Source organism: Camelus ferus, chromosome 35, assembly GCF_009834535.1.
Source record: "Camelus ferus isolate YT-003-E chromosome 35, BCGSAC_Cfer_1.0, whole genome shotgun sequence".
In the NCBI taxonomy this organism is placed as follows: Eukaryota; Metazoa; Chordata; class Mammalia; order Artiodactyla; family Camelidae; genus Camelus; species Camelus ferus.
Window position 1 is genome coordinate 10,128,549 of NC_045730.1, and position 27,334 is coordinate 10,155,882.

Sequence of the window (27,334 nt, forward strand, 5' to 3'; positions counted from 1 at the left end):
GAGCTCTGACTTGATTGGTCAGAAGGAAAGTTTCACCTGTTTTAAATAATTACAGAATGACTTGTAACTTCAAGGAAGTTAACATTCTGAGCAGAATAAGCTTTTAAAAGTACTTTGTAACATCACTTACTATTGGATGATGAAGAGATTTTGTAACTGTGTTGGGTTACTTGTCCAGTGAGTGGTAGAACTATGTCTGGAAGCAAGGCAGTCTGACCCCTGCACCTGCTTTCTGGTTTACTAGTCTGTACCACACAAGTGAATTTCCCAATTCTGAGCCTCTGTGTTGAGGGGATCTCTTTGAGAAGAACATTGTTAAAGAAATTTTTACTATGTTCATTTGTATGGCACAATGCAAAATAGCAGAAATTTGGGTCAGAAATCCCGGGTTCTGGGAGCTTGGCTACTTGCTGGTGTGGCTGTGAGTGGGTATCTTAAATTTGTGCGTGCCATTTTTTTTCATACATGAAATGGAATAAATACTTCAGATACGTGCTCTACCTCGTGTTGCAGGTATGTTACGAAGTTCAAGTGAGAGTAAGTGCTTAGCCGACCATAAAGGACTTTGGAGTTAAGGGTTGTTACACTGATGTTACTGTCACTACAGGACATTATTAATTTCAGCTGTTACAGAAACAGCCTGATTACCAGTGAGAACATTGTACAGAAGCACTTCCTTTACTACAAATGGAATTAAAATTTTCTGTTAAAACTCATGATTCCTTGGATAGATGAATTTTAGCCATTTCAAGTTCAGCTGTTGACTACGGTCTTTTCTGTTCTTGAGTTTTCAGTAGCCATTTTAATCCTGGGGACTTCCTTTTCCCCCCAAAAGATAGGTGATGTATTGATTAGATATTAACCAATTAAGAAACCTGCTTAGAAATTGGTTGTTATTCTGTACAGTCCTGTTGTCCAATCATGAGTGTTCATTGATGGTTTAACTACAATTTAATCCCTCCCACTACTTTATAGAAACTCAATTGTGGGGCATTTCAGTATTAGCCTAAACAATGGTTTTGAATACGTTAAGCTCCTAACAATTAGGGAGCAGTTTGGGGCATTGAATAAAGTGGAATGATGCAATTGAACCTGACAGCTTTAACAGTCAGCCTACTCATGGGACCCGAAAGTTGTTCACACTTGGTTTCATCTCTCATCACACGCTGAGTATTAAAGCCTGACTGGTGGTAGCTGACACAGAAATGGGTCTGTTATCAGGATATGTTTTCTAGTACAAAATTTGAATTGAGTTAGAGAATATATGAAACTTCCCATTGTTCTCCAGTTTTTCCTGGAAAATTTTCTAGTCAAACAAATTGTGTTTGCAAATTGAAGACATACATTAATTGTCATTAAAATATTTGAATCCTTACATTATATTTGCCATATTTCTGTGTGTTTTTATAGAATATATAGATTTAAATATCATTGCATAATGAGATATTTGTACCATCTAATTTTTCTTAGACAAATATATTTTAATCTTTGAAATACAGCCATGTTAATATCAGAATATAATTGGTAAATTACATTACCTAATGAAGTTGGTGGAAAAGATGGAAACCATCATAGCTTATGAAAACAATTTTTAAAATAACAATCTAAAATTTGAGTGCTTACCTGTGCCAAGCATTCTTCTAAGCCCTTATATATATTAATTCTATTAACTATTAACAATTAATAGTTAATTGTCATAATATTCTTGTGAGGGTAGGTACTATTTCTATCTCCATTTTTACAGATGGATATTGAAGACAGAGAGCTTTAGTGCCTCATCCAATGTGAGATAGCTTGGCTTATGGCAGATAGAGTGATAATAAAAAGTTTTTTCTTGTAAGAGTATGTATGAAGTAGGAATTTTTAAAAAGTAATACTCAGTTCAGTGAATCTGACAAGACTTTGGAAGAATGTATTTTTAAATCATGTGCCAGGGTTGGAAAGTTTGAAGAAGCAGCTACTGTTTTCGAGCTTGTTTGAATCTTTTGCCTTTAATATTTATTGACAGCTTAACTGTGCAGTTTAAGAAATGCTTGTTATAACCTCTTCTTGTATTTCTGAAGCATGGAGTTCCATATCTACCTCTAGATGATGTATTGCTATGATATGTTCCAAAGGTGAAAATTTGATAGGTATATTTTTCAAACTTAATTTTTCTTCTTTATACTTTATTATTCTGCCTTTACCAACGTTAGGGAGAAAAAAAAAAGTCTACCAAAACCATAGCCACTTTTAAGTCTGATACTCAAATAATTGAGTAGACATAGTCTGACTTTTTCCTCCACAGCTCACTCCGTTAGAATGAGCTGAGTGCCTAGGAATGTGGGAGACTTACTTCACTCTACAAATAGAGCTCTTAAAAAACTTCTCTGTGGTCATAAGTAGACATTTGAAATATAAGAGGTGAACTGTTAACAAAAGGGGAAATTTCAAGCTGAAATATAATTTTAATTTTCTTAATGTTTAAATATGGCACTCAGTCTACTTAGGAAACCCTGAATTTCTTTGACTTACTTTGAGATTGAATACTGCTTTGGTGGAGACTTGCATATCTTTCTAGATGTTTAACATCGTAAGTTATTTCAAATTTGCTAAGGGTATTCTTTGACTCAGGCACCTAAACATAATATTGCTTCAGAGTAACTTAGATTTACCTCAGTAATTATCCAGTTTATTTCTACTTTACTTGTCTTTGAGTCCATCTTGTAAAATAATTACTGTACTTCATGAGGCTTTTACTAGGGTGTTGTAATAGGCATGACATCTTGCATGGAAGTGGTTGCTTTAAATTATTATTAATCTTGGGGAGCAGGAAAAAAAAACCCTGTCTATGATATTGTATATTTGGAAATAAAAGCAGAAGTTTATTATGGCAATATGAACTTAATAGTTTCATAAAATATTTTTATCCTGATCTAACATCTGTTTTCACATTTTGAGGACATGTTTCAGCAGGACATTATAAAGCCAAGTAACTAGTTTTTTTGCAGTCATACTCTTTTTTGTTTTAGCTTCCTTTTTGAAATAATTTTAGATGTGTAGAGAAGTTGCAGGAACAGTACAGGGTTCATGTGTATTGTGGACACCTCCACTCAGCCCTGCAGTGTCAACACCTTATGTTCATATAGTGGCACTAGGCCTCAGAAGGATGTGTGCCCACAAGTTACATTCTTCTTATCTGGGCAAGATAGAACAGAAGTGTTGTGAGGTAGGTACTTCCTTCCAAAACCAATTGCCAGTTTTTATACCAGGTTTTCTGAAGCAGACTTAGGGTACATTAGTAATCTGCATTCAGTGCACTGTTTAACATCTGTTTCCAAAATACGCTGTAGAGAAGTATGTATGTATGATTTCCTTTATTCCTCATTCCAGATTCCTTTTATACAAAAGCTTTCAGTGCCATTTTTGCTTCATAACCACTGTTTCTGTGGGTTCACATGGACTTCCATGAGTCTTAGTGCTTTCACCTTTTGATAACAGGTTTTTTTGAGTCTGAAAAATGCTGGTCATTATGTGTGTCCTTTCCTCATAAGCTGTCCATATCTTCCCTGCTCTCTATCTTATTCTTCTTTATTGCTACTAAGTCATGGAAACTTTTCACTGAGATGTTGGGAGTTTCTTGGGCCTGTGGTGCCCATAGAGTTACCGAGAGTTTCCGGAAGTAACCATTGTAAATATCATTTCAGAAGTGTTAGCCAAGCAGTGTCAGGCATTTGTGGGGTCTTTTCGGTAACTAATGTTACCTGCTTGAAATGATGGTAATGACTTGAATTTTAATGTAGACCGGTGTAGATAGTTTCATATACCACAAAACCCTATCTCATAAAATTAGTAACTTAGTTTCTGTCTCTTTTGAAAGTTTCTTGTTTAAATAAATACAATAATTTTTTAAAACAAAACTACCAGATAGTTTTTACACATTCAGAAAATTTGGGAAATTGGCCATTCAGAATAATGAAGAATGTACTTTCAGTTCATTTTATTATTTTATTATAAATTTTACTTTTGCCTGCCATCTTTATAAAATATATACTTTCCTGCTTTGGAATTACATTAAAGATGATTTATCCTCTTCCTGGTGGTAGTCATTATGCAAATCATTTATGCCATGCTGCTTTGCATTTTGCTCCTTTTGTACAGTGGGCATAGTGTGTGATTGGGAAAGTAAGATAATTTGAAGTCTACATCAAGAAATTTGAAGCTAATAAGGATGCATATAAAGACATTGACAGAAGGAACCTTTCCTGAAAGAGGTAGAATAGGATCTTTGATTCTTACCTAGAAGCTCATAAAACTGATGATGGGAACTGAAAAAGTGGTCCAGCTGGGTTTTTGCACAGACGCGAAGAGTCAAAGGCACAGGTGCATGTGCAGAGTTGCCGCCACCTCCGATGTCCACGTGCTCGGAGCCCCGTCCACCAGCGCTGGGGAAGGTGCTCGTCCTTGCTTGTATTCCTTCTTGCTGCAACAAAATGTCTCCACACGTTACTTTTTCTTTCTTTTCCTAATTAATTTTCCACTTCTAATCTGTTCTGTGTTGTTTACTTGATCTTTTTAGAATTATGTCTAGAGTAAGAGTAAATTGACTCTGCAAAGGGCATTTTTAAGTATAAGATGCTTAAGATTTTAACATGGAGGACTGGTAATACCTGGATTTTTCTTGTTCTAAGTTATTTTATGCGTAGCCAAGATCCCCAGGTAGTTAACTTCTGGAGAAATTGGAAAAAAACTTCCTATATTTCTATTTTAGGCTCATATTTTATGTACTCTCTACGTGGTTGAGTATCTTTTGTGATCTCTAGGTTAAAGTGATGATTTAGCTTTAACTGAGGGCTAATTGACTGTTAAACAGGATTGTATCATCCAAACTTACTGACTTTGTGTGCATGACTTTAATAAAAGGAAAAATGAAACCAGAAATTGGCCTATTGAACTTGGACAGTACAGTGTGAACTATGAAATACACCCATGGAAACAATGGAAAGCAGGGACAGGATTCTACATCACAAGGACTAGTTCTGTGAATTGTAAAGTCCAATTTTTATGCTTAATAAATTGGCTAGAGGCCACATGTAATGTCAGGGTCTGAGTCTTTCCAGAAACAGTTTATTCTCTGTAGTATTTTGCTCGTTGTAACTGCGGTGTTGTCTTGATCCCTTGTGTGCAGTTATACGTGGCAGAATGTCCCACATCTTTTGTTCTGCTGTTACTCAGCCTCTTTATAAAGGTGCTTCAACTCTGAAGTTATTTTTCAGAATTTTGTTCTGTAATAACTATACGGTGATTTCATTTTCTAAAAGCTTAAGTTTGATTTCATTCACGAAAAAGAAAAAGAAATCTACTTTAAAATTTGTGGTTCTGTTAAATCTGAGGAGTATTTCAGACTAGTAATAGCCTCTTCTGAGTAACAGTGTTTTGTATACAAGAGATTTGCTTCCAAAATGCCACATTTTAAGGTTATAATATTCTTGGAAAGTGGGAGAAAGTGTTCACATCAAAGAAGGCATTTTTATTACATTGGATTACGCAAGACTTTGGCCAGCCTCCTTAACTTCATCTGTTTAAGGGTTCATTTTCGCTTGTTTGGCACAAGTCCCAGTAGAGGCCTTCAGAATTGTGGTTAGCAACATGAATGAATTACAAACTGTGGACCAGCTCTTCAGTTCGTAGAGCTGGCTTACTGCCAAGAAGACAGTGCCTTATATGGGGTCAGGGCAAAGCTGTGATTCGTTGAGCCTTGCATTGTATAGAAAACATACTTGTGATGCCTGTTTGCTTTCTTTTAAAATAAAAACAAAACAAAACAGAAAAAGCAGCGGGCTTCCAAGTCTATCAAAATAGGAAGTAACAAAATAGTGTGCAGGTTTTACTAATGACAGAGTTAGGCAATGGAAATATGGCTCTGCATAGTTGAAACACTGGAAGTAGAAGTTGGACCTTTGACCTTCTCAGCTGGCCTGTGATGTAAGAGGCTGAAGCGTTTGTTAGACATCTGTTGTCTACCTTCCCTTATTTTGTACATGGTTTAATAAGATTAAATAACTAGTTGTATGTTCACATGGTTACCATGCCACTGGTTTTGGTATCGAATAGATACTTTGAAATTAAAGCATGAATAATGAACTTTGCGCCAATTCTTTTTTTTTTTTTTTTAAGATTATGTGACTTTTCAGAAATTGGAATGTTGGAATGGTAAAACAAGTAAGAATGAAATTTGCTTCTCAGAAAGTCAGGAATTGTTTCTTGCATTCTTAGGTTGGGGAAAATAGTTACTAGGTCTATTAGGAGGAAAAGATGTTTTTAAACGTAATTCATGTATCTTTGTAATTCTTTTCATTTAGGCGAATGCCCTGTCTGGATCTTCTCTTGGTCAGGCACAGTCTCATATGTACGGCAGTAGATTAAATCCCAGTTCATCAATGGCAGCTCTTATAGCTCAGTCTGAAAACAATCAAACAGGTACGTTTTCAAGAATTTTTAAAACTCTATAAAGTTCCCTTTCCCTCCCCCAGTGTAATTTTTACCCCATCAGCTCCTTTTATTTGAGAAGTCTAAAGGTTAATACAGGATTGTGCCCTTTTTGTTTTTTTTTAAACCAAAAGAATCACAGTTCTAAGTATGCTGTGCTGCAAAATAGTCGTGCTTTTTTACTGTCTGAAATGTAAATGTTGAAGCAGAGCCGTCAGCAGGCAGGAATGCTAGTGTCTCCTGTGACTTTTCTGATTGATGTGCTCAGTTCTTAGTTCTGTGCGATGAAAGTAACGTAACACTGGGCTTCCCTGTGAATAGCCTCAACCCTTATTTGCATAATTCATGAAATTGCATTACACAAACTTGGTTAAAAAAAAAAATCCTGCTAGAGAATTTCTACAGTGTTTAGTAATCCTGTGAATTTTTACCAGTTGACAATTTGTAGCATTAGCCTCTTGTACTGTTTTAATGAGCCACTGGATTTGCTTTGTTTCATTCCATCCTTAAGGATTTGTTGACATGTCCAAGTAGTCATGCCTGTTTGGGGGAAGGGGATGGGCTTAGCAGTTCACCAAGAATGGATCAGTCATGTCTTTACCCTTCAAGGGTCAGAGGTTACCTGACTCAGAATAAGGGGAGGACAACCTTGAAAGAGGCCAGATAGGGTGATTTTATAAGGAACTAACTGTAGGGGGAGAAACACAAGTTATTTTTCAGAGATACTTGGTGTTACGTAAGGAATATTTTGAAGAAATTGATTTCTTTTCCCTTTTCAATACAGAATTCTTTATTCCTACTTGTTTTTGTCAATTTGGTATTTAGTGTTATGAGTAACTTTATTCTTGGTATGAAGATCTGTGTAATATATATAAAATTTCAGTCCTGGTGTGTGGCTCTGTGTAATTCACTATGTATTTTATGTCTTGTCCTGAGATACAAAGTGTTAAAAAATACAAAGCGTAAGGATTTGCTGTGATAAGCATACAGATTAGCTGTCCACAGCTGTGATTCATTACTTTAACCGTAGAAATTAAAAGTGGCTGAGGGTAGGGCACTGCAAATGCAAACCACGCTTCTGCGCTGTAAAACTGAAAGGAATGAGAGAATGGAACATAATCCACGGCCTCCTACACCCACCAAAAACATGTAGGGACAACGCCTTACATGCCACAGTTCAGCAGTTCTAAACTAGCAACATACTAGGTCTTCTTCTTTCATAGTAACTGCAAAGATAGTGCTGAAGGTTTTATGTATGTTTTAGGGAAAATCAGGGCAAGAGCTTAAAACATCTTATCTACTGAGGGTCACTTTATCAGCTATGAAATATTTACACTGCAGATCAAGATCTTGGAGACAATAGCCGTGGCCTTGTTGGCAGAGGAAGCTCCCCCCGAGGAAGTCTCTCACCACGGTAAGCATTATTTGCACTGCAAAATATAGGCAAAGAAAACATTTTAAGATTTGGAAACTTCTTTATCTCATATCAGCAGAGTGTACATTTGTGAGGCTATAAAAGCATTCTGTAGATAAGAGGCGTGTCTGGACAGTCAAGAAAAATGATTCTAAATTAATTTGAATATTAACTTAAACACATGGTTAGATTTCTAAGGTTTATAAAAGACATACCTTTGCTTAGATTTCTAATCTGGTACTGTCAATGCATTAATTTGAGTAATTCTTTTTGGTCATAAAATAGTCTTAAAATCTCTTAAAGTTTCAGAATCCAGGCTTTCAACTTTGGGTTCCAGTTTTACCTGTGTTGTGGGCAATGTACTTAATCCTTTAGTCTCTAGTTCCTAATTCAGTAAATGAAATTCTTGTGGCTCATCTCTAAATCCCTCTAGTTCTTAAAATTGTTCAAAGCAAAGTATAGCAAATACAGTACATTGTTCTCTGAAATTACCTTAGATATTATATGAAAGAATTCAGGTACCATTTATTAAGACATAGTATACGTGAGGTTATTCCTGCTAGCAGGACATTAGCCAGGGTTAGGCTGAAAGTATTGAAACTCTCTGAGCACAATCTTAAGTGCCCAACGTCTCCTGTTCTTGATGGGGGAAGGGGAGTAGGCAGTCCTGTGTTGGTTATGGAATAGAATGGAACATTAGGCTCTAGCTACCTTTTTATTAATTTTATTCATTCTCAACTTCTATACCTTTTTCTAGTTTGTTTTCTCTCTGTTCTTTAACTTTATAAACTCTGCCTCAATTGTGGTGTTAGATTGGATGAGAATGGAGAGCAGAAGAAGAAGCCCATTCAAGAATCTTTTTTCAACTATGGGAATTTTAAAATTCTATTAAAAATTAAAATTTTATGTGATGACTGCCATATGTATTTGGGAATGTCTGTTTCAGAACATCTATTGATAGATTAGCCCAATAACCTCTAATTTTGCTGCTTTCTAGTGGTGTATCAGTAGTGCCTCTTCCCCTAGATAATCCCTAGGTGAACTAAAGGGAGTATTGTTTTTCCTAACTGAACTCTGCAGAAAATTAAATATTGTTCTGAAACTAGGAATCTGAAGTACACAGTGACAACATCATCTGACCAGTCTGTAATTTTATGTTCCTTCTACTCTTTTATTCTTTTTTTCAAAGAAGAAAGTTAACGGAATTTTTTTGCTCGTATATTTAGTGGAGGAAGCATTTCTGTGTTCCACTTTTAAACTTAAAATATCTTACAATCTATCCAGAAATTATTCAAGATTCCTAGTGCTATTTTGCATTGTGTAGTTCTTTGCGTTTCATTAGCTAAATTTCATTAGCTAAATGGGATTTAACACAATACATGGCACTAAATTATTTTTAGCATATATTTCCAACTTCATATTACCCTTTAAAAATCAGTCTGAAATGTAATAGCCCAAATTATCCTGGCAATAATGAACTATTTGGAAAGTGATAGGCAGCTGTAAGTAGCACATGATGTTTACATATGGAATAAAAAGGCTCATTTGTTTAACTTCTTATTTAAAGAGATATTTGCAGAGAAGTGTGTTACAGCAGCGACAGAGCACCAGCGGGCTTCTGGAAGGCCTGGGCTGTCGCCCCGCCCTGTCGCCAGCAGCACGTCTTCAGACAAGTCACTTATGCCCCATCTTGTTTGCTCAGATAGAGGATGGGAGATAGATAGATGGAGCCAGTGAGGCAGGTTTTGACTTCTCACTGGGGTGTTGTGAAGATCATAATCACGTGGAAACACTGGACACTCTAAAGCTCCTTACTAAATAATGTTAGTAAGTGTTAAGATGGAGGCTGGAGACCAGAAGTGGCCACATATACTAATTTAAAACAAAACGTTGATGAGAGAACATTACATGTTCACCTTAATATAAGTGGTTTTTTGCTTTGGAAGAGTTGATTAAGTTATCATTTGAAATACACGTCTAAGACATTTTAGAAAAAAATGTGTGTATAGCACTCAGATAAAAATTGCTTTGGTCTTGATAATGTTCCCTAATACTGAAAATAGTTGAAAATAAGTATTTTTGAATTTGTATCAAAAGACTCCTTCAAAATTGTTTAAAAAATTCTTTTTACTGATATTTGAGATTTTGTGGTTGTAAATTAAAATGCTCTCTACCTTATTATAGTTGTGCAGTGTTCTGATATTTTGCATATTAAAGCAGAATGGTGGAACTCTCTTCTCTTCTAAGCTAATTATTTTGAAGTCTTTCTAATCCCCTTTCCCCCTTTTGTCTTATAAAGATGAATCCATTTCTTTTACAACCTATTTTAGAGATTATTGGTGGTGTGTTCATACTTTCTAGTGGTTTTTAATTATCAAGTATGGCCGGCTAGTTCCTTGATTTTTACATTTTGGGGAGGAAGTGTGGTAATTACTTAATTTTAGGGTAGATTATGGTTTTATCGTTCTAGCATAGGCAGCCTAGTGTTAGAAAACTTGTACGGGAGACGGGTCAGCATACGGTGAGAAACGTGAGTTTGCTTCCTTCAGAGGGTCCTCCTTCTGTTTAACCTGAGGATTAATGTTTCCAACAGATCCCCTGTAAGCAGCTTACAGATCCGCTATGATCAACCAGGCAACAGCGGTTTGGAAAACCTGCCTCCAGTAGCAGCCAGCATAGAACAGCTTTTGGAGAGGCAGTGGAGTGAAGGACAGCAGTTTTTATTAGAACAGGGCACTCCTAGTGACAGTAAGTATGCTTTTCTTGTCTTTAAAGAAAGATCAGTAGATGGATGGATGGGCGGATGGATGAACAGGCAGACAGTTGGACACATGTAGAAGTCACACGTTATCAAGAATAGCACTGAAATTATGATAATATGTTTTATATAATACAGTGAGAAAATGTAACATAGTGGTTTAATAGAGCCAACTCTACAGTTTGACTGCTTGGACTCCCTTAACCTGCTATTAACAGTATGATCTTGGGCAAGTTTCTTAATGACCAGATGTTTTAGTTTCCGTTTGTAGAATGGGAATAATAATGTACCTATATCGTAGTATTGTTTTGAAGATTAAATGACATAAAAGACATAAAGAACACTGCCTGGCTCATAGAAAACAGTTATCTGTTCACTGGTTCTTGTTACTGTTTATAATTATTAAAATGTTAGTACTTTATTTCTCCATTGTACTTTGTTCTAATCAGTTTTTAAGTTTTACTAAAATGCATGAGTTACAGCTTCTTTTAGTTTCATTGCTTGAATAATAATTACTGAATTACATATATATGACTTACATCTTACCTATATCATTTACTTATTAAATTATATAATATATGCTACATATATGTATTTAGTGTCTTTACAATTTTAGGTATTAGGGAGAGTCATGGGTGGAAAATGCCCCAAAAAACCCCATGAAAAACAAAAACCAGCTACTCCAGGTGGGTTAGCTAGAGAAGTGGCCTATTGTTAAGGATATATATTTGGGGGGGAAATAGGTTTTTTTGTTTTTTTTTTTAAGATCATTTGGGTTTAAAGCTTTTGCTGCTTTATGTTTTAAAACAGAACCAAATATTTTGCTTAGTGTTAGACAGGTGCCATAAATTGGTATTTTTATGAATGGTACCCTGACAAAAAATGCTAATTGTGAGGAAGTTCATGCCGGGATAATCCTTTAAACATGATAGCTGGAGGACAGGTTTAGCTCAGTCTTCCTGCATCTCATTTGGGTACACTAAGGGTTTCTTTGTGGGATCTTGAAGAGGAGGGATAAAAGTTAAATCCTTGGGAAATGATCGTATGTGTCTGTACCAGCAGAATTGTGTTTTTTGAAGGCCCTGAGGGCATGTTAAACAAACACAACTTTTTAATACGTAGAACTTTTAAAGTGTCCATCACCGCGGCATCACACAGCCGCTGTGCGGTCTGTCAATTGAGAGGTCCGAGCTGTGGAAGGAGTGGGAAGGGTGTTTGAGGTGAGGAGGCAGGACAGAAGCTGAGCCTGCGGGAGAGGATGCGCTTCCCTGGGAGCCGGAGCTGGGGTTGCGGTGCACACACACTGCCCCCTGCTGGGGGCGAGCAGATCCGCAGGCCGAGCGCTGGGCTCCGAGGGGCCTCGACCGCTTGCCGCTGGCCGGTGGCTCAATTGGCTTAACTAAGCAGCAGACAAACCCTTGTGCTCTTCATTGTGGCGAAAGATATTGGTGTGATTCTTTGCCATTTTAAATATGATTTTAATGAAAAATCATGGCAAGTACTTTGGATTGTTAATCAGGTTTTTATTTTGATGAAAAAGGTCTTGTCATTTTTCTTTGAGAATGGAAATTGCCTGAACCCAGGTGGGTTTTGGGGGTTTTTTTTGTTTCTTTTTTTTGGTATGTGTCAGCATTTCTAGACAGTATATCTATGACCAATATTCCTTTATACTTAAATATACCACAATATAGGTATAAATACATTATGGTATATTTCTTTCTACATATAAATTTAGGAATAAAACCTAGTCATTTAGAAGTGCTTTACAGAATTTCTAATTTATTTTATTTCCAAAGTTATTGACACTTAAGTCCATAAAATACCTAGTCCTGATTTTATTAAAAATCATCCAAATGTTTGCTAGTTTTAGGAATGCTGAAGTCATTACACCAACTTCAAGTTGAAAATCGAAGATTAGAGGAGCAGATTAAAAACTTGACTGCCAAAAAGGAACGCCTTCAATTACTGAATGCACAGCTCTCAGTGCCTTTTCCAACAATAACAAATCCTAGCCCATCCCATCAAATGCATGCATTTTCAGCACAGAATGGTAAGTATGAATTTATTGTGGTTCTAAGGAAAGTAACTTTTTTTATGATAAGTGAGTAATAACTGGTCACCAGTTGTATGAAGATGTAAAAAAGGAATGATAGGAGCATGAAGAATCCTGTTAAGTGATCAATTTGAATTTGCTCTAACTCTGTAGTACAGAATTTAATGATAAAATTTATTTAAACAATATAATGATCTCTATTGATTTAAAGCCGTGGTATTCAATAGAGATATAGATTTTTCCATTTTAATTGGTCTTAAGAATGGCAAGATTTAATATTTAAGTGTTTTTAATGTGGGCTTCTGGATAAGCTTTTAGATAAGCCTTTAATCTTATACATAATGTAATTTAACGGGGTAAATAGGTTTCTTTTTGTCTTTTTCTGTTCTAGCTCCTACTACTGATTCCTTGAACAGCAGTAAGAGTCCTCATCTAGGAAATAGCTTTTTACCTGATAATTCTCTTCCTGTATTAAATCAGGTAATTTTGGTATGGTTAGTTTAATTTGTGTGTTTTATTTACAAACAATAGTGTATCATGTTAAATGGTTTAAAATTATTTTAAACAGTTTGCTGTGCTGTTTATAACTTAGTTCCTGTGCTTCCTTATGTTAGGACTTAACCTCCAGTGGACAAAGCACCAGCAGCTCATCGGCTCTTTCTACTCCACCTCCTGCTGGGCAGAGTCCAGCTCAGCAGGGCTCAGGCGTTAGTGGAGTTCAGCAGGTCAATGGTGTGACAGTAGGGGCACTGGCTAGTGGAATGCAGACTGTAACATCCACCATCCCTGCCGTGCCTGGAGTGGGTGGAATAATTGGAGCTTTGCCAGGTAACCAACTGGCAATTAATGGCATTGTGGGAGCTTTAAATGGGGTTATTCAGACCCCTGTCACAATATCCCAGAACCCTGCCCCCCTCACCCATACAACTGTACCACCTAATGCAACACATCCAATGCCAGCTACACTGACTAACAGGTAAGAAACTTACTTAACTGTCTTTTGGGTTTTTTAGTGCAGCATGGTACCAGTGCTGTCCAGGCTTTAGGTTGGGATTTTTTAATGTGTTCCTTGTAGATGTATTCTAAGAAATTAAAATCCACCAAGCTTTTAAACTAAATATATTATGCCAAGAGCCATATATTTTTGAAACTTAAGTAATTCAGATTAAAAGAAAATTGTCACTTTTAGTAACAAAGCATTAAATACATTCTGTGCTGAAAATTTCAGTCGAATTGTGGTGTCTGTTCTAAATGCTAATTTCTCTTATCCCTTGTATATTGCCTCTGTGTATCGTAAATTCTGGAGAAAAGTAATATTATAATGAAGATCACATATGAATATTGGTTTCTTAAAGTTCAGCTATGTAATTTTGTTAGCTTTATAGTCAAAGATTTTGATGTAAGATGAAGGTCAAGTATTTATCTTGAATTTGCAGGGAGTGAGACTCACTGTTTCATTGTACTAGAATTTCATTGAATGGCAAAGCCATGTTGTTATTGCACATACTTTTGAGAAAAAAGTCATTTGAAATGGATTTGCAGTGGATGCTAGTAAACTATTTCTTCTGACTCTCTTTTCATTATTGCTTAGTTTTACCGACCACTGGGACCATTTAAAATAAGTTAGGTCAAGTCAATCAGTATGTTTGGTTTCTTACTTTGTTTTAAATATGTGTTATTTAGTGTGGGTTAAATTGCCCGTGAATAATTAAAAATAAATTATTACATGTGCATGTTTAATAACATGTATAAATTTCTATTCCACAAAACAACTTAGTGCCTGCTTGGTTTACCAAAGAAAAGGAAAACAAAACACTTCCGGACGATGTGAATTCTTGTTTACTTGTGTATACGCAGTGAGAGAGAGAGAAATAATAATTTTGTACATCATTGTTTCCATGAAGTGTTATGCTTAGAAACTTAACTTATTAAACATCAAATTGAAAAATTGTCTTTTTTTAACAATAAAAAAAGCACTTTAAGGTATACAGTAGAAAGTTAAGAATTTTCATCGTTTTTCAGTGCCTCAGGACTAGGATTACTTTCTGACCAGCAAAGACAAATATTTCTTCATCAACAGCAATTCCAGCAGTTGTTAAATTCGCAACAGCTCACACCAGTAAGTTCTTACTTTTGATAATATTTGGTCTTTATTAGGAGCAAGTGATCCAAGTTATAATAGGTAATCAGCGTGGGGTAGATTACCCACTTTGTGAAGTAACGTTATGGGATGCGCAGTCCAAGAACAGTTTGTCTTGCTGTTTGGTGTCATCTGTGACCCTGCACTGACCTGACGTTGATTCATGGACACACGGAGCGTGTGCTGTGGTGCTCCTGTACACACTGCTGAACCAGACCTTGTGTTGTCGTGCAGCTTTGTTCTGATAGGGGAAATGGACGACAAATAGGTACTTGCTGGTAGGGTGAGAACTGGGAAGGAAAATAAAGCAGGACCAGGGGACGGAGGACAGTGTGGGGAGCTGTTTCAGGTAGGATGGGCCAGGCGCTGCGCGGGCGACTTAAGCACAGATCTGAATAAAAGTTGAAGGAGCATGACTTTTTGAGATGGGGCATGGAAGAGAAAACATGTTCAAGGTGGAGGGGCCAGCAGTTGTAAAAGACCTCAGCTGGGCTCGTGTTTATGTTTCAAAGTAGAAGGAAGGCTGCGTGACTGCAGGGAGGGAGTTCGTGCGGAGGGGAGCCACCAGCCATCTGGAAAGGCGGGGGCTGCCTGGTTTGTCTGTCTGTGGCAGGGGGTTTAGGTTTATCTCAAGGGTGATGGAAAAGCCATTGGTGATTTTTTTTTTTTTAAATCTTCCTTTATGGACATTTTCAAGTGTACCAGAAGAAGAGAGTATAGCATACTGATTGCCTAGTTTAATAATTATCCAGTTAAAAAATCTTACGTCATATATCTTCATTGTTTCCTTCAGGATTATTTTAAAGAATTAATCGGACGGTTGTTGATGATGGCCATTCTGACAGGTGTGAGATAATGTCTCATTGCAATTTTGATTTGCGTTTCCCTAATATTAGTGATGTTGACCAACTTTTCATGTTTCTGTTGGCCATCTGTGTTTCCTTTTTTGGAAGACTGTTCAGTTCTTCTGCCCATATTTTAAATGGCTTGGTTGGTTGGTTGTTTGCTTTTTAATTGAAGTACAGTTTATTTTTTTAAAAAAGGAATTGATTGGGTTTTGAACACAACAGTGACATGACAGTAACATCACATTTTAGAAGATTAGTTTAGCTGCTGTGTGGAAACCAGTCTGTGTATGTTGGGGGTGGGGGTGGCAGCAAAAGTCCAAGCTGGGAAGCTCCTGGAGTGGTCCAGGGAGGAGCTGCTGGTGTCTTCATGATAAACGTGGTGGGAAACTGTCTGGGGTTGTATATTTTGAAGATGGAACCAGCAAGCCTGGTTTGTGGGACTTTGCAATTGGATGTTGGCTTTTACAGAGATTTGGAAGACTAAGACAAACACCAGGTTTTAGGGAGAAAACAGTTCTGTCATGACATGTGAAAGTGAGTGTCTGTTCAGATGTTCAAGTGAGAGGTGGACTAAGCAGTTACGAGAGTCTGGAGTCCAAGGAAAGGAGGCAGTTGTAAATGGAAATTTGGGGTCATTGCTGCATATGTGATGTTTAGATTCAGAAGATTTGATGAGATCAGTAAGGAATGAGGACTAATGTCTGAGCACTGAGCCCTGCACATCGTGGAAGAGGAGAGTAATCTAGTCAAGGATCTTGGGAAAAAGTGGCTAGTGAGTTAGGAGAGCCAAGAGTAGGGGCCTGGGGTCCACGCGAGGAAAATGTTTCAAGACGGGAGGACTCAGTGGAGTGAGATGCTTTGGGTGGGACAGGTGGGAACTGCCCATTGGTGTTGGCTGTCCAGAGGTTTTTGAGAACAGGGTTTTGGTGAGAAGTGGAAAGCCTCATTGGTTCGGAGGAAAATGGGAGGAGAGGGAATGAAGATGGAGTCTGGGCCACTGGAACTGTTTTGGTGTAAAAAGCAGAAATGGGCAACCAACATTAGAAAGACATGGTTTCCGGGGTAGTTTCTGTTCATTCAGAAAAGGACAGCATGCGTGCGTGTTGACGGGGAGTTTTCTGGTGAGGAGAGAGGAAAGGTTCCGCCGGGCCGCAGAGCTCCTCACCAGGGAAAGGAGCTGGGGGCGGCTTCCCCGTGATGAGGGAGGCACGGCGGGTCTTATGGTAGTAGGAAGCTCACTTCTCATGTTTCCAGTTTTTAAATTAGAATTGTAAGTAAAGTCACCAGCTGAGGGAGATAGGGACACTGGTTAGAGCAGGGAGAAGGTGTGGAGCAGGAGTCCTGGAGAAGAGGGAGAGAGAGCCAGGACAGGAGTGGCAGTGAGCAGCTCCCGTGCCAGGGCAGCACTGCTGAGGTCCCTGCCCCCGTCAGTCGCAGCAAGACCAGCTTGACGAGGGGCGGCCTTTCCCCCAGCCTGTGCCTAGCACACCGCACAGACTGCCGCGGGACACGCTGTTTGATTAACTCAGGGTTTCCGCCTGTAATTTCTTTCTAAAATACATCCACCTACTTTCTTGCTTTAATCAAAAATACATCAAAGATGTCTGTTTTGATTCTGTATCATCATTTTCACTGTCACTGTTCTTACGGTGGTATAAAGATAGGTTGTATGTAAACAATTACATGCTTACACTGACATGTGATCTCTTACCTCTTGCTTCATCTTAGTAGGAAGTACTGAAATCCAGTTTATTTGGGGTTCTTCCTGTTAATCAAGATTTTACTCTAATAATAGCACATACAGATGTCTCATTTCTTGAACATGGTTGATAAAGGAATTTTTAGCATAAATTGTTGCTCAGAGACCATGAGGACTGAGTGGTTTAAATTCTTCATCCTTCCAGCCATTGTTTTGGGCTGAGGCTTGTTCACGTACAAGTATCAGACTTTATATCACCAGGAACTGTATTAGGACACACACTTACCTCTCCCATCTCAGGAAAAACTCTCACTCTGCCCTCCTCTCCCACTGGCTGCTGCCTGGTGGTTCTGCCTGGCGTTTAGTCCTGTCAGTTTCCATCTTCATCTTACCTGACCTGATAACGGCATTTGACAGAACCTGGTAACGGCTCCTCCATGAAATGCTTCTCTCCCTTTGCTCCCAGGATACCACATTATCTTGGTTTTTAGCTCCCTTTCCTGGGTCCTCTTCTCCTCAGCGCCACTTACTTCAGAGTCCTAGAATTCAGGATCTCCTCCAGCCGCGTAGCTTTAGGTGCCATCTAAGTGCAGACACTGACGTCTCAGCCCAGGCCTGTCTGAAATTTTGAACTCCTGTGTCCGCTGCTGTCTTGGTGCTGCCCCTTGGCTGTCATAATGGACAGTTCAGGCTTAACATGTCCTACCTGAACTGCTGATCCTCCACACGCCTTCCCTCTCCGTTGATACAGCTCCTCTCCTGACACCTCGCATTGACTCCATCAAGAAATCCTGTCAGGTTGTGTTGCTCCTCTGCTCAAAACTGCCTCTGCCTTCCCATGTTACTTTGAGTGAAACTGGAGTTCTTGGCCGACGCTGCAGGCCTCCATCCTGCCCTCGCTGCTCACTGCACTCCAGCCCCCATCTCCTTCCTGGTCTTCTGTCGCACTTGGTGCCCCAGCAATGGGTAGGGTTCCCCTCTGCCTGAAACCCCGAGTCTCCTCGAGGCTGCATCCAAGTGAGAGCCCCTGACCACCCCACCTCTGCCAGACCCTCTCACACCCCGGGTTGCCCTGACTCCTGGCAGTGATCACGCCCTCATGTTTCTTCCCTGCAGGATAGGCTGCCTAAGGGCAGGGATTCCCCTCCCCACAACTCCATGTGTCTCGGGCACTAAATATATATCTCAGCACATAGTAAGTGCTCAGGAATGCTTGCTGGGAAGAACAGTCTCATAATCACAGGAGGAGAGCACTCTTTCTGTTGGCGTGAATGAGAATTGTGGAAGTTACTTTAAGTTCCCAGAATTATGGGAAGGATTTCCCCGCACAGAGCATTCTAAAGCCAAACACAGGTCTCCTTGATGGTCAGGGGAAGCCTCACTTGAACAGGGGTCTCCTATGTTTGTTTGCCTGATTTGGTAGATGAGGACACTCACTGGTGATACTGAGATCTTGTAGTGAAGGGTCATTACCTAGTGCGGCCTGTTCTCCAGATGAGATACTTACTGTCTTAAGGGTGTGACTTCGACTTCACGTAAGTACCTGATGTCAGAGTAAGGAGAAGGGCGGAGGCAGGCTGTGCGGACTGCTGGGTCTGTGGCTGGGAACTCACCCTCTCCCACGTGTCTGACCTCAGGAGCAGCACCAGGCCCTTCTGTATCAGCTGGTGCAGCAGCATCACCACCAGCAGCACCACCAGCCTGATCTACAGCAGCTGCAGCTCCCGGCACCCACGCAGATTCCCATAAACAACCTGCTCGCAGGCACTCAGGCCCCCCCTCTTCACCCAGCCACCACCAACCCGTTCCTCACCATCCACGGCGACAGTACCAGTCAGAAGGTGACAGTAAGTATCTGTGCTTTATTGTAGCTAGTGGAATCATCAGATGAATTTTATTGATAATCAGAGATGATTGTCTCCCTAGGCACTCTTTTTTTAAAAAATATATTATCCCCTGATTATTTCTTCTTAAAACCAGTTGTTTCAGCAGCTGGATATTGTAAACACAAAGGATTTAAGCCAATTTATATATCCCCTAAGTATATCAGTTTGAGTTTGCACATAAGATTGGGAGACTGTTTTATAATTCAGCAGTTTTCAAAATGAAAATATGTTTTAGTTATAGTAAGTGGTATGGGACCGTCCAATCAAAAGATAATAGTGGTGTTTTGAGAATCTTTGTCTAAGTGATTTGTTTAATTATAGAAATAGTCTAGATAATTTAGGAATATTTCTATTACTTTGCTCAGAAGTACTCTCTAAAACTGAATTATATTTATAGTAAAATTAATATGTAAAGCTTAGGACAATACAGTTAGTCTGTCAGAAAGTAAATCATAGTCACATTTGTAATGAAATTTAAGTTTTTTATTGATGTTGTGTGCTAGCTTCTTACTCTCTCAGTGTACAAGTTAAGATAAATAAGGATGGGTGCAGGAGCGGTGTACTGTACCTTATAGTCACACACATTTTAAGGCTGTTTCTTTCTATTAATTCTCCCCTTCAATTAGGTCTACTTTACTGGAGTATAAATGTTTCCCTTAAATTCCAGTTCAGGGCAGAACCCTGTTAGAGGAAGGATATTGGGATGTAGAATGGAGACTGGACATCAGGAAAAGGAAGAAGGGAGAGAATGAGGTGGGAGACTTGGCAAATAATGGTGTTAAAAGTCACAATGTTTGCTCTTTCCCGTTACTTTGAAAGCTTGCTGTTTACTGTGCTTTTAGTCTTCAGAAACTTTAATTTGTTTTTAGTAACAAGAATTGGTTCAACGTATAGTATTACTGGTTTTCATTACCTCTTCAGTGCTTTGTGTTTGACCTGTTGTTCCCCTGACTGGGAATCACCACAAACCTAGTTGTGCTGACACGGGAAATCTCAGTGATTTTGCATTAATTTAGAATTTTTTTAACTGTTTTTTTCCTCATAAGTTTTTTCTTGTATTAAAGAGTGAATGAATTACAAGCTTATAAGCTAACTTTTCCTGAGTTGTACAATATGAAATGTAATTTTTAGTGGAAAACCACAATAGTAAACACTATAAAATAAACAATATTAATTACCTAATGGAAAAAAGCAAGGCTGGGAAATAATACTTATGAGTACCCCACAATGTGCAGGGCATCTTTGTTAGATATAACAATATATGTGGTTCCAATCTTTAAAATAATAATAGGCTTGAACCCCCCCCTTTTTTTAAAGTAGATTAGTAAAAGGATACTTAATAAAGAGGTTAACGTTCAAAGGACAAATGGCACATGTGGGATCAGAACCCATGACTTTCTTAGTTCATTTTCCACACTACTGTGTCCCTACTTCTGTGGAAAAGTTAACTTGGGGGGGTGATTTTTATATTCATTCCTTATGAGATTTCCCTCAGAGGGGCACATCTGTCTTTGTATACGGCTGAACTGAGTGCAACTGAATGTTTGCCAGTAAATTCATGTCTTTATATTGTGCTGAGGAGTAGCCATGCCAGCTTGTAGGAAAAAAAGGAATAACTATATATACCACCTTTTATCTCAGTTACAATTTCAGTTAAGAGGATATTGCCTCAAGTGTGGGCCAAAAATTGATTTCACTAATGCATCTGATTTTGCTTGCTTTAACTGCAGAGACTTAGTGATAAAACTGGGCCTGTTGCTCAAGAGAAAAGCTGACGCTTGAGAAGCGAGTAGAAATCGCCGGTCCTGCTGCTCTGCCCCCCCCCCCCCCCCCCCCCCCCCGGCTGCACCTGCAGCCTCTGTGCACCTGTGAAGAGATGCAGCACGAAACCCACTGCACGACAAAGGGTTAACTGCCACACGCGCAGTCTTGTAAGGCTTTGGTTGATTTTCTTGCTTTGTTGCACTGAAACGGAATTCTCATATCTCCCACCCCACCCAGATTTTTTGAACTTTGAAAAAAGAATTAATAACTAACTTTTGTCAGTGAAATAATTTACATGCAATGAGTTTATCAACCTAAGAGAAATTTAATATAGTTGGTACACAACTAATTTTGTTACAAATTGGAGAGATGAATAGCAAAACTAAAGACTTATTCCGTTTATAATCTATTTGATTTTATTGTATGAGTTGGAATATGAAATATGGTCTTTTGGGTTTTAGAATGCTTGCTCTGTGAGTCCAATCTTAAAAAGAAATTTCAAGGAACTGTCTTAATTTCTTCTACTGGAATTTTATTGGTTAAATATTACAAATAAATAGGTCATCCACTGGGACTTGGCAATCTTTATTATAAAAATTTCCCTTCTAATAGGATTTGGCCAATTTTGGTAATCAAGTTAGGATGGTAAATGTCTGCTTCTGCTAAAGATAATTTTCTTTCACTAAATGCCTTTTCTTTGGTTTTAAGGCCTACTCGTATTTTAAGGAAACCTTGAGTTAAGCCAGTTCTAAGGCTGCTGGGGGAACCAGATCAATTCAAAGTGAAAGAGGGGCCACTCTGGAAACTGCTGGTAGGGTTTGGCCTGCATCAAGTGCCTGTTAGCACCTGCCTTGTGCTGAAAGGGCTCCGGACAGCTGAGCCTGCGTGCGTTAGTCCTTGCGAGTAGCGGGAGTAGTCAGTGTCGCACCAGCAGCCTTCCCCGTGGTTCTGCCTTTATTAAAAACTTACTATGCCACTGTAGGTAGCTCAGGCAAAACTATTACCTGGGTGTTTATCCACTAATGAGTCACAAGGAAAATGAATGGATTTGGTAAGAATTCTTTTTTGTTCTTAATTTAGACAACTTCCCATTATTGACAATGATTTCAAACAAATAAAACAAGACAAAAACCCACCACTACAGTTCCTGAAACAGGTGAAATCTGTATTACAGCCCTTCCACGTTGGGTAGCCCCACTCCTGGTGCGACAGTATGAGAGAGTATAAATTAAACAACTGGAGATGTAATCACTGAGCTGTTCTTAAATGTGTGAATTATTAGTGGAAAAGACCCAGCTGTAATTAGACCTCCACTGTGTACTTAGCTGGAAGAACATGTTAATTCTGCAATATGTCTCTTGGTTAAACATTGCACAGTTCTTACCTCATTTCTGTAAATAAGGTTTTGTGAATCTGTTTTGTATTGTGAAAAATTCATAAGATAACATTGATATTTTGATTTGTAATATTTCTAATTGGTAGATTTAATTGAAAAGTAAATTAATTTATTTTTGTATGTTCAGGGGAATTTTAAAGAAAGTCAAATCTTTTGTAGATAATTAAAAAAAATCGGTGTGGTTTATTTTACTTATTTAACCCACTGGTTGTTATTCTGTAACAATTTGTATAAATGGTAAATTTCGAATGTGTTGTTATTTTACTTAGATGTAAAATTCCACATGTATTAAAGAAAATGTACAGTTTTTGTTAATAAAATTTAATAATGTTTATAACTCAGTGCCTTTTTTTCCAGTTTTATTAAGGTAGAATTGACATACAGCACTGTATAAGTTTAAGATGTACAGCATAATATATTTGACTTACATATATTGTGAAGTGATTACCACAGTAAGTTTAGTTAACGTCTGTCATCTCAGATACCAAAAATTCTGAGAACAACAAAAAAAGTTTTTTCCTTGTGATGAGAACTCTTAGGATTTACAAGTTTCCTGTATATCGTGCAGCAGAGTTAACAGTAGTCATTATGGTGTACCTTACAGCGCTGGTGCTTATTTATCTTCTAACTGGAGATATGTGCCTGTTGGCCACCTTTGTCCAGTTCCCCTTCCCCCACCTCTTTTCTATGAGTTAGATTTCTTTTCTTTCTTTTTCTTTTTTAAAGATTCCACATATGAGATTGTACAGTATTTGTCTTTCTCTCGCTGACTGACTTCATTTAGAATAATGCTGCCAGGGTCCATCCATGTTGCCACAAATAGGGTTTCCCTCTTTTTTAATGACTGAATAATATTCCATCATACATTACATGTGTACACATGTACATGTGTACACACACACAGACCCCACAACTTCTTCATTAGTGGACATTTGAGTTGTTTCCATGTTTTGGCTGTTGTGAGTGATGCTGCTATGAACATGGAGGTATAGATATCTCTTTGATGTGGTGTTTTTGTTTCCTTTGGATATGTTCCCAGAAGTGGGATTGCTGGATCAGATGGTAGATTGATAATAGCCATTATAACAGGCATGAGGTAAGTACCTAATTGTCTTTTTTTTGTTTTTAATTTTAGACTATTTTAAATGGAGGTACTGAAGATTAAACCTGGGACCTCGTGCATGCTAAGCGTGCACTCTACCACGGAACTATCCCCACCTCCCCGACCCCCACACCGGTCTCTATTGTCATTTTGATTTGCATTTCCCTGTTGACTGACTTTTCAAGTGACTTTTGGCCATTTGTATGTCTTCTTTGGAAAAATGTCTCTTGAGGTCCTTTGCCCATTTTTTAATAGGATTATTTGTTTTTTTCTATTGAGTTGTATCAGCTCTTTCTGTATTTTGAAAGATATCAGATACATGGTTTGCAAATACTTTTTCCCATTCTATAGCTTTTCTTCATTTTGTTTTATCTTATTGATGGATTGACCCTTTATCATTATATAATGACCTTCTTTGTCTCTTGATCATTTTTAGTTTAAAATCAATTTTGTTTGATACATAAGTATAGCTACCTCTCCCTACTTTTTGATTACTATTGTTTGAAATATCTTTTTTCCATCACTTCAGTCTCAGTTAACTGTCTTTAATGGCTAAAGGCAAGTCTCTTGTAGGCAGCATATTGTTGGGTCTTACTTTTTTTTCATCCATTCAGCCATTCTTTTTATTTTGATTGGAGAATTTAATCTCTTTATGTTTAAAGCAACTACTGATAGGGGCTTGCTTTTGCCATTTGGTTGTTTTCTGGCTGCTTTGTAGATCCATGGTTCCTTTTATTTAGTTTTTCTTTTCAGTTTTATTAGGTAGAATTATTACAGTTTGACTACACATATACATTATATTGCATGTAAATACACATACAATATACTGCACATTTTTTTAGTTCACATATATGTACTGATCATTGTTTCTAAGAAAAGATTAGAGCTTTAGCTTTTTAAACTTACATAGTTATCAAAGGAATAAAGCCAACCACAAAATAAGAGTCAGTTGTTCCTTGTTTCTTATCCTGCTGCATTTTTCTGTGTTTTGATGTCTTTGGGTATCACTGCGCTTTGACTTCTCTATCATGTTCTTTTGTGTAATTACTACAGTTTTTTCCATGTGGGTTACATGAGTTTTACATGAAGTATCTTAAAATTTTAATGCCCTGCTTTAAACTGGTAACAACTTAAGTTCGACAGCTTTCCTAAACTTGACACTTACGTCTCTTCTTCCTCCTCTGACATTTTAATTATTGATGCTACAGTTTACATGTTTTTCATATTGTGTGTCCAATAATAGGTTTTTATAGTTACGATTTTTACTTTTTTAACTTAGACTTGTATTACCATAGTACAGAAATTAATTTTGAATTTATATTTACCGTTACCAGTGAGTTTTATGCTACCTTCTTATGGTTTTATGATGTTAGCTTCCTTTTACTTACACTCAACTCCCTTTCTCATTTCATGTAAGGCAGGTTTCCTGGTCACGAGCTCCCTCAAGCTTATGTTTGTTGAGGGAAATCTTTCTCCCCCCTTCATTTCTGAAGGACAGTTTTACCTGATATAGACTTCTTGGTTGACAGTTTTTTTCTCTCAGTATTTCAAATGTATCATCCCATTCTCTCCTGGCCTGAAGTTTGCTTTGAGCAATCTTCTGACAGTCTTATGGGGGTTCCCGTGTATGTAACTTCTCTCTTTTCTCTTGCTGCTTTCAAAATTGTCTTTGACTTTTTAAAGAAATTACTGTTTTTATTTCTTCTTTTTCTTTTTTTGGAGGGGGAGGTGATTGGGTTTATTTTCTATTATTATTTTTTAATGGAGGTACTGAGGATTGAATCCAGGACCTTGTGCATGCTAGGCATGCACTCTGCCGTTGAGCTATCTTCTCCCCTCTTAGAACCTTGTAACCCTATTCAGTTCAGCCTGTTTGGGGTCCCTTGGGCATCATGGATCTGGATGTCCATTTCTCTCCCGAAGTTTGGGAAGCTCTCAGTCATTATTGCTTTGAATGTTCTTTCTGGCCCTTTCTCTCTCCTGAAATTCCCATAGTGTGGATATTAGTTCTTTTTGATTGTGTCCCATAGGTCCTATAGGCTTTCTTCACTCTTTTTCATTCTTTTTCTCTTTTTGCTGCAGTGACTGGGTAATTTCAAATATCCTGTCTTCTAGGCCATTGATTCTTTCTCCTGCATGTTCGAGTCTGATTTTTAAAACTCTATTGAATCCTTCAGTTCAGTCACTGTATTTTTCAACTCTAGGATTTGGTTTCTTGGTTCTAAGGGTTTCTGTTTCTTTGTTGAACTTCTCACTTTTTTTCTGCATTGTTTTCCTAGTTTTCGTTCAGTTGTCTGTGCGTTCTTGTAGGTCACTAAACTTCCTCAAGCGGATTGTTCTGAACTCCGTCACAGTTCATAGATCTGCGTTTCTCTGGTGTCAAGTTATTGGAGCTTTGTCTACTTTGGCGGTCTCATGTTTACCTGAATTTTTGTAATCCTTGATTCCTTACGTTGGTATCTGAGCATTTGAGTAAGTGGGCTCCTCTTCCAGATTTGAGAGGCCCGTTTGGCCAGAGAGAGTTTTTCCCTAGCCAGTCTCTTGACTCTCTGGGTGTGTCTGCTGGTAACGTTCTTGGGCGGGTGGGACCTGCTCTCAGGGTCTGTTTTGGGGCAAGGCCACTTCCTGAGCCCTGAAGTGGGGGGCAGGGGTGGTGGTGCTCTCAGAGCTGTTGGCTAAGACTGCTGGCTTGGTTCTCTGCCCCAGTGAGGCTGCAGGATGGGCTTTGCTGCTGCCCGGGCTCTCTGGTCGGGCTTACTGGACCGTCGGGACTGGGTGCTACACTCGGGAGTGAGCAGGGCTCTGAGTTAGCTTCCTTCCCTGGCCGGGCAGCAGGAAGGGACCCAGGGCTTGTACCGCTCATTGTCTGGGGGCCCTGATTAGGCCAGACTGTGCGCTGAATTCCCCGTGGACAGGGCCGTGGGTGTTGCTCTGCAGGCAGGGAACCACAGGCTGTGCTCTGTCTCAGTGCCACTGTCGGCAGGCAGGTGGGCCTCGGCTTCCCGTGCGCTCTGGCCCAGCTCCCTGGGCGCGAGGGCCAGAGGGCCGGCAGCTGGGCTCCGCGGCGGGCGGGGCCGCAGGTGAGCTTCGCGGCCCAGGTGGAGTGGAGAACGGGTTCCCAGGCCAGGAAGGCCCGGCTCAGGCTCTCGGCCCGCCGGGCCCGGGGGAAGCACTCAGCGGTGGGCGGGGCTCTGAACGAGCTCCCGGCGGGCATTGCGAGGGCGGGCTCGGGGCCCACAGACGCCGCGTTTCCAGTCTGAACGACGGACGCCCTGGGGAGCAGAGCCGCCGGCTGGGACCGCTGCCTGGGCGCTGCAAGTAGGAGCTGGTCTTGGTTGTTAGAAGCCCTCCGCCTCCCCCATCACGGTCAGATTCCCCTGCCGCCCTGTGGGGTGGGACTGGAGGAGGGGTTCCCGTGAAGCAACCCACGGAGCTGGGTGAGGGATGAATGTCCCCCCTGGGACCCTGGGCTCTTTTCCACCGGGGGAACCGCAGGCTTAGGGGAGCCCTCCTGGGTGGTGCTCCCTGGCCGGTGGAGGGTAGAGGGGTTGGGGAGGCGGGCGTGGGGGGCCGTGCGGTCAGCTTGCAGCGGCTCCTGTTACCCTGCTGATAAGGCCTGTCTTGGTCTGTGTGGTGCAGGGGTGCTTCAGCCTCACCCCCGTAGTCTAGGGTTTTCTCAGGGGTGTCTTGTCCATGAGAAGTTGCTAGTTGTTGTTCTTGTGAGGAGCGTGAAGTCAGGAAGGGCCTATGTCACCAGCTTGGTGATACTGCTCTCTGTGCCCTTGTTTGGAGAAGATGAAGACTGA

The 27,334-nt window shown here is 39.3% G+C and overlaps 1 protein-coding gene across 14 annotated transcripts in view; it reads left to right on the top strand.

The window, feature by feature from the left end:
* MLLT10 (MLLT10 histone lysine methyltransferase DOT1L cofactor) overlaps nucleotides 1-22,763 on the top strand; it is a 161,278-nt gene extending 138,515 nt beyond the window's left edge. For 13 of the 14 annotated variants that reach the window (XM_032473931.1, XM_032473921.1, XM_032473918.1 and 10 more), the window contains 9 exons: nucleotides 6,342-6,459; nucleotides 7,810-7,882; nucleotides 10,476-10,630; nucleotides 12,505-12,690; nucleotides 13,085-13,173; nucleotides 13,308-13,669; nucleotides 14,716-14,812; nucleotides 19,018-19,227; nucleotides 20,997-21,404. In XM_032473931.1, the coding sequence (XP_032329822.1) occupies nucleotides 6,342-6,459; nucleotides 7,810-7,882; nucleotides 10,476-10,630; nucleotides 12,505-12,690; nucleotides 13,085-13,173; nucleotides 13,308-13,669; nucleotides 14,716-14,812; nucleotides 19,018-19,227; nucleotides 20,997-21,041 (1,335 nt within the window). In that variant the 3' untranslated portion in view covers nucleotides 21,042-21,404. Of the gene's footprint in view, nucleotides 1-6,341; nucleotides 6,460-7,809; nucleotides 7,883-10,475; nucleotides 10,631-12,504; nucleotides 12,691-13,084; nucleotides 13,174-13,307; nucleotides 13,670-14,715; nucleotides 14,813-19,017; nucleotides 19,228-19,892; nucleotides 20,020-20,996 lie in introns of all 14 variants that reach the window. The other variant, XR_004317496.1, reaches the window with a different exon arrangement.
* Nucleotides 22,764-27,334: the final 4,571 nt, after the last annotated feature.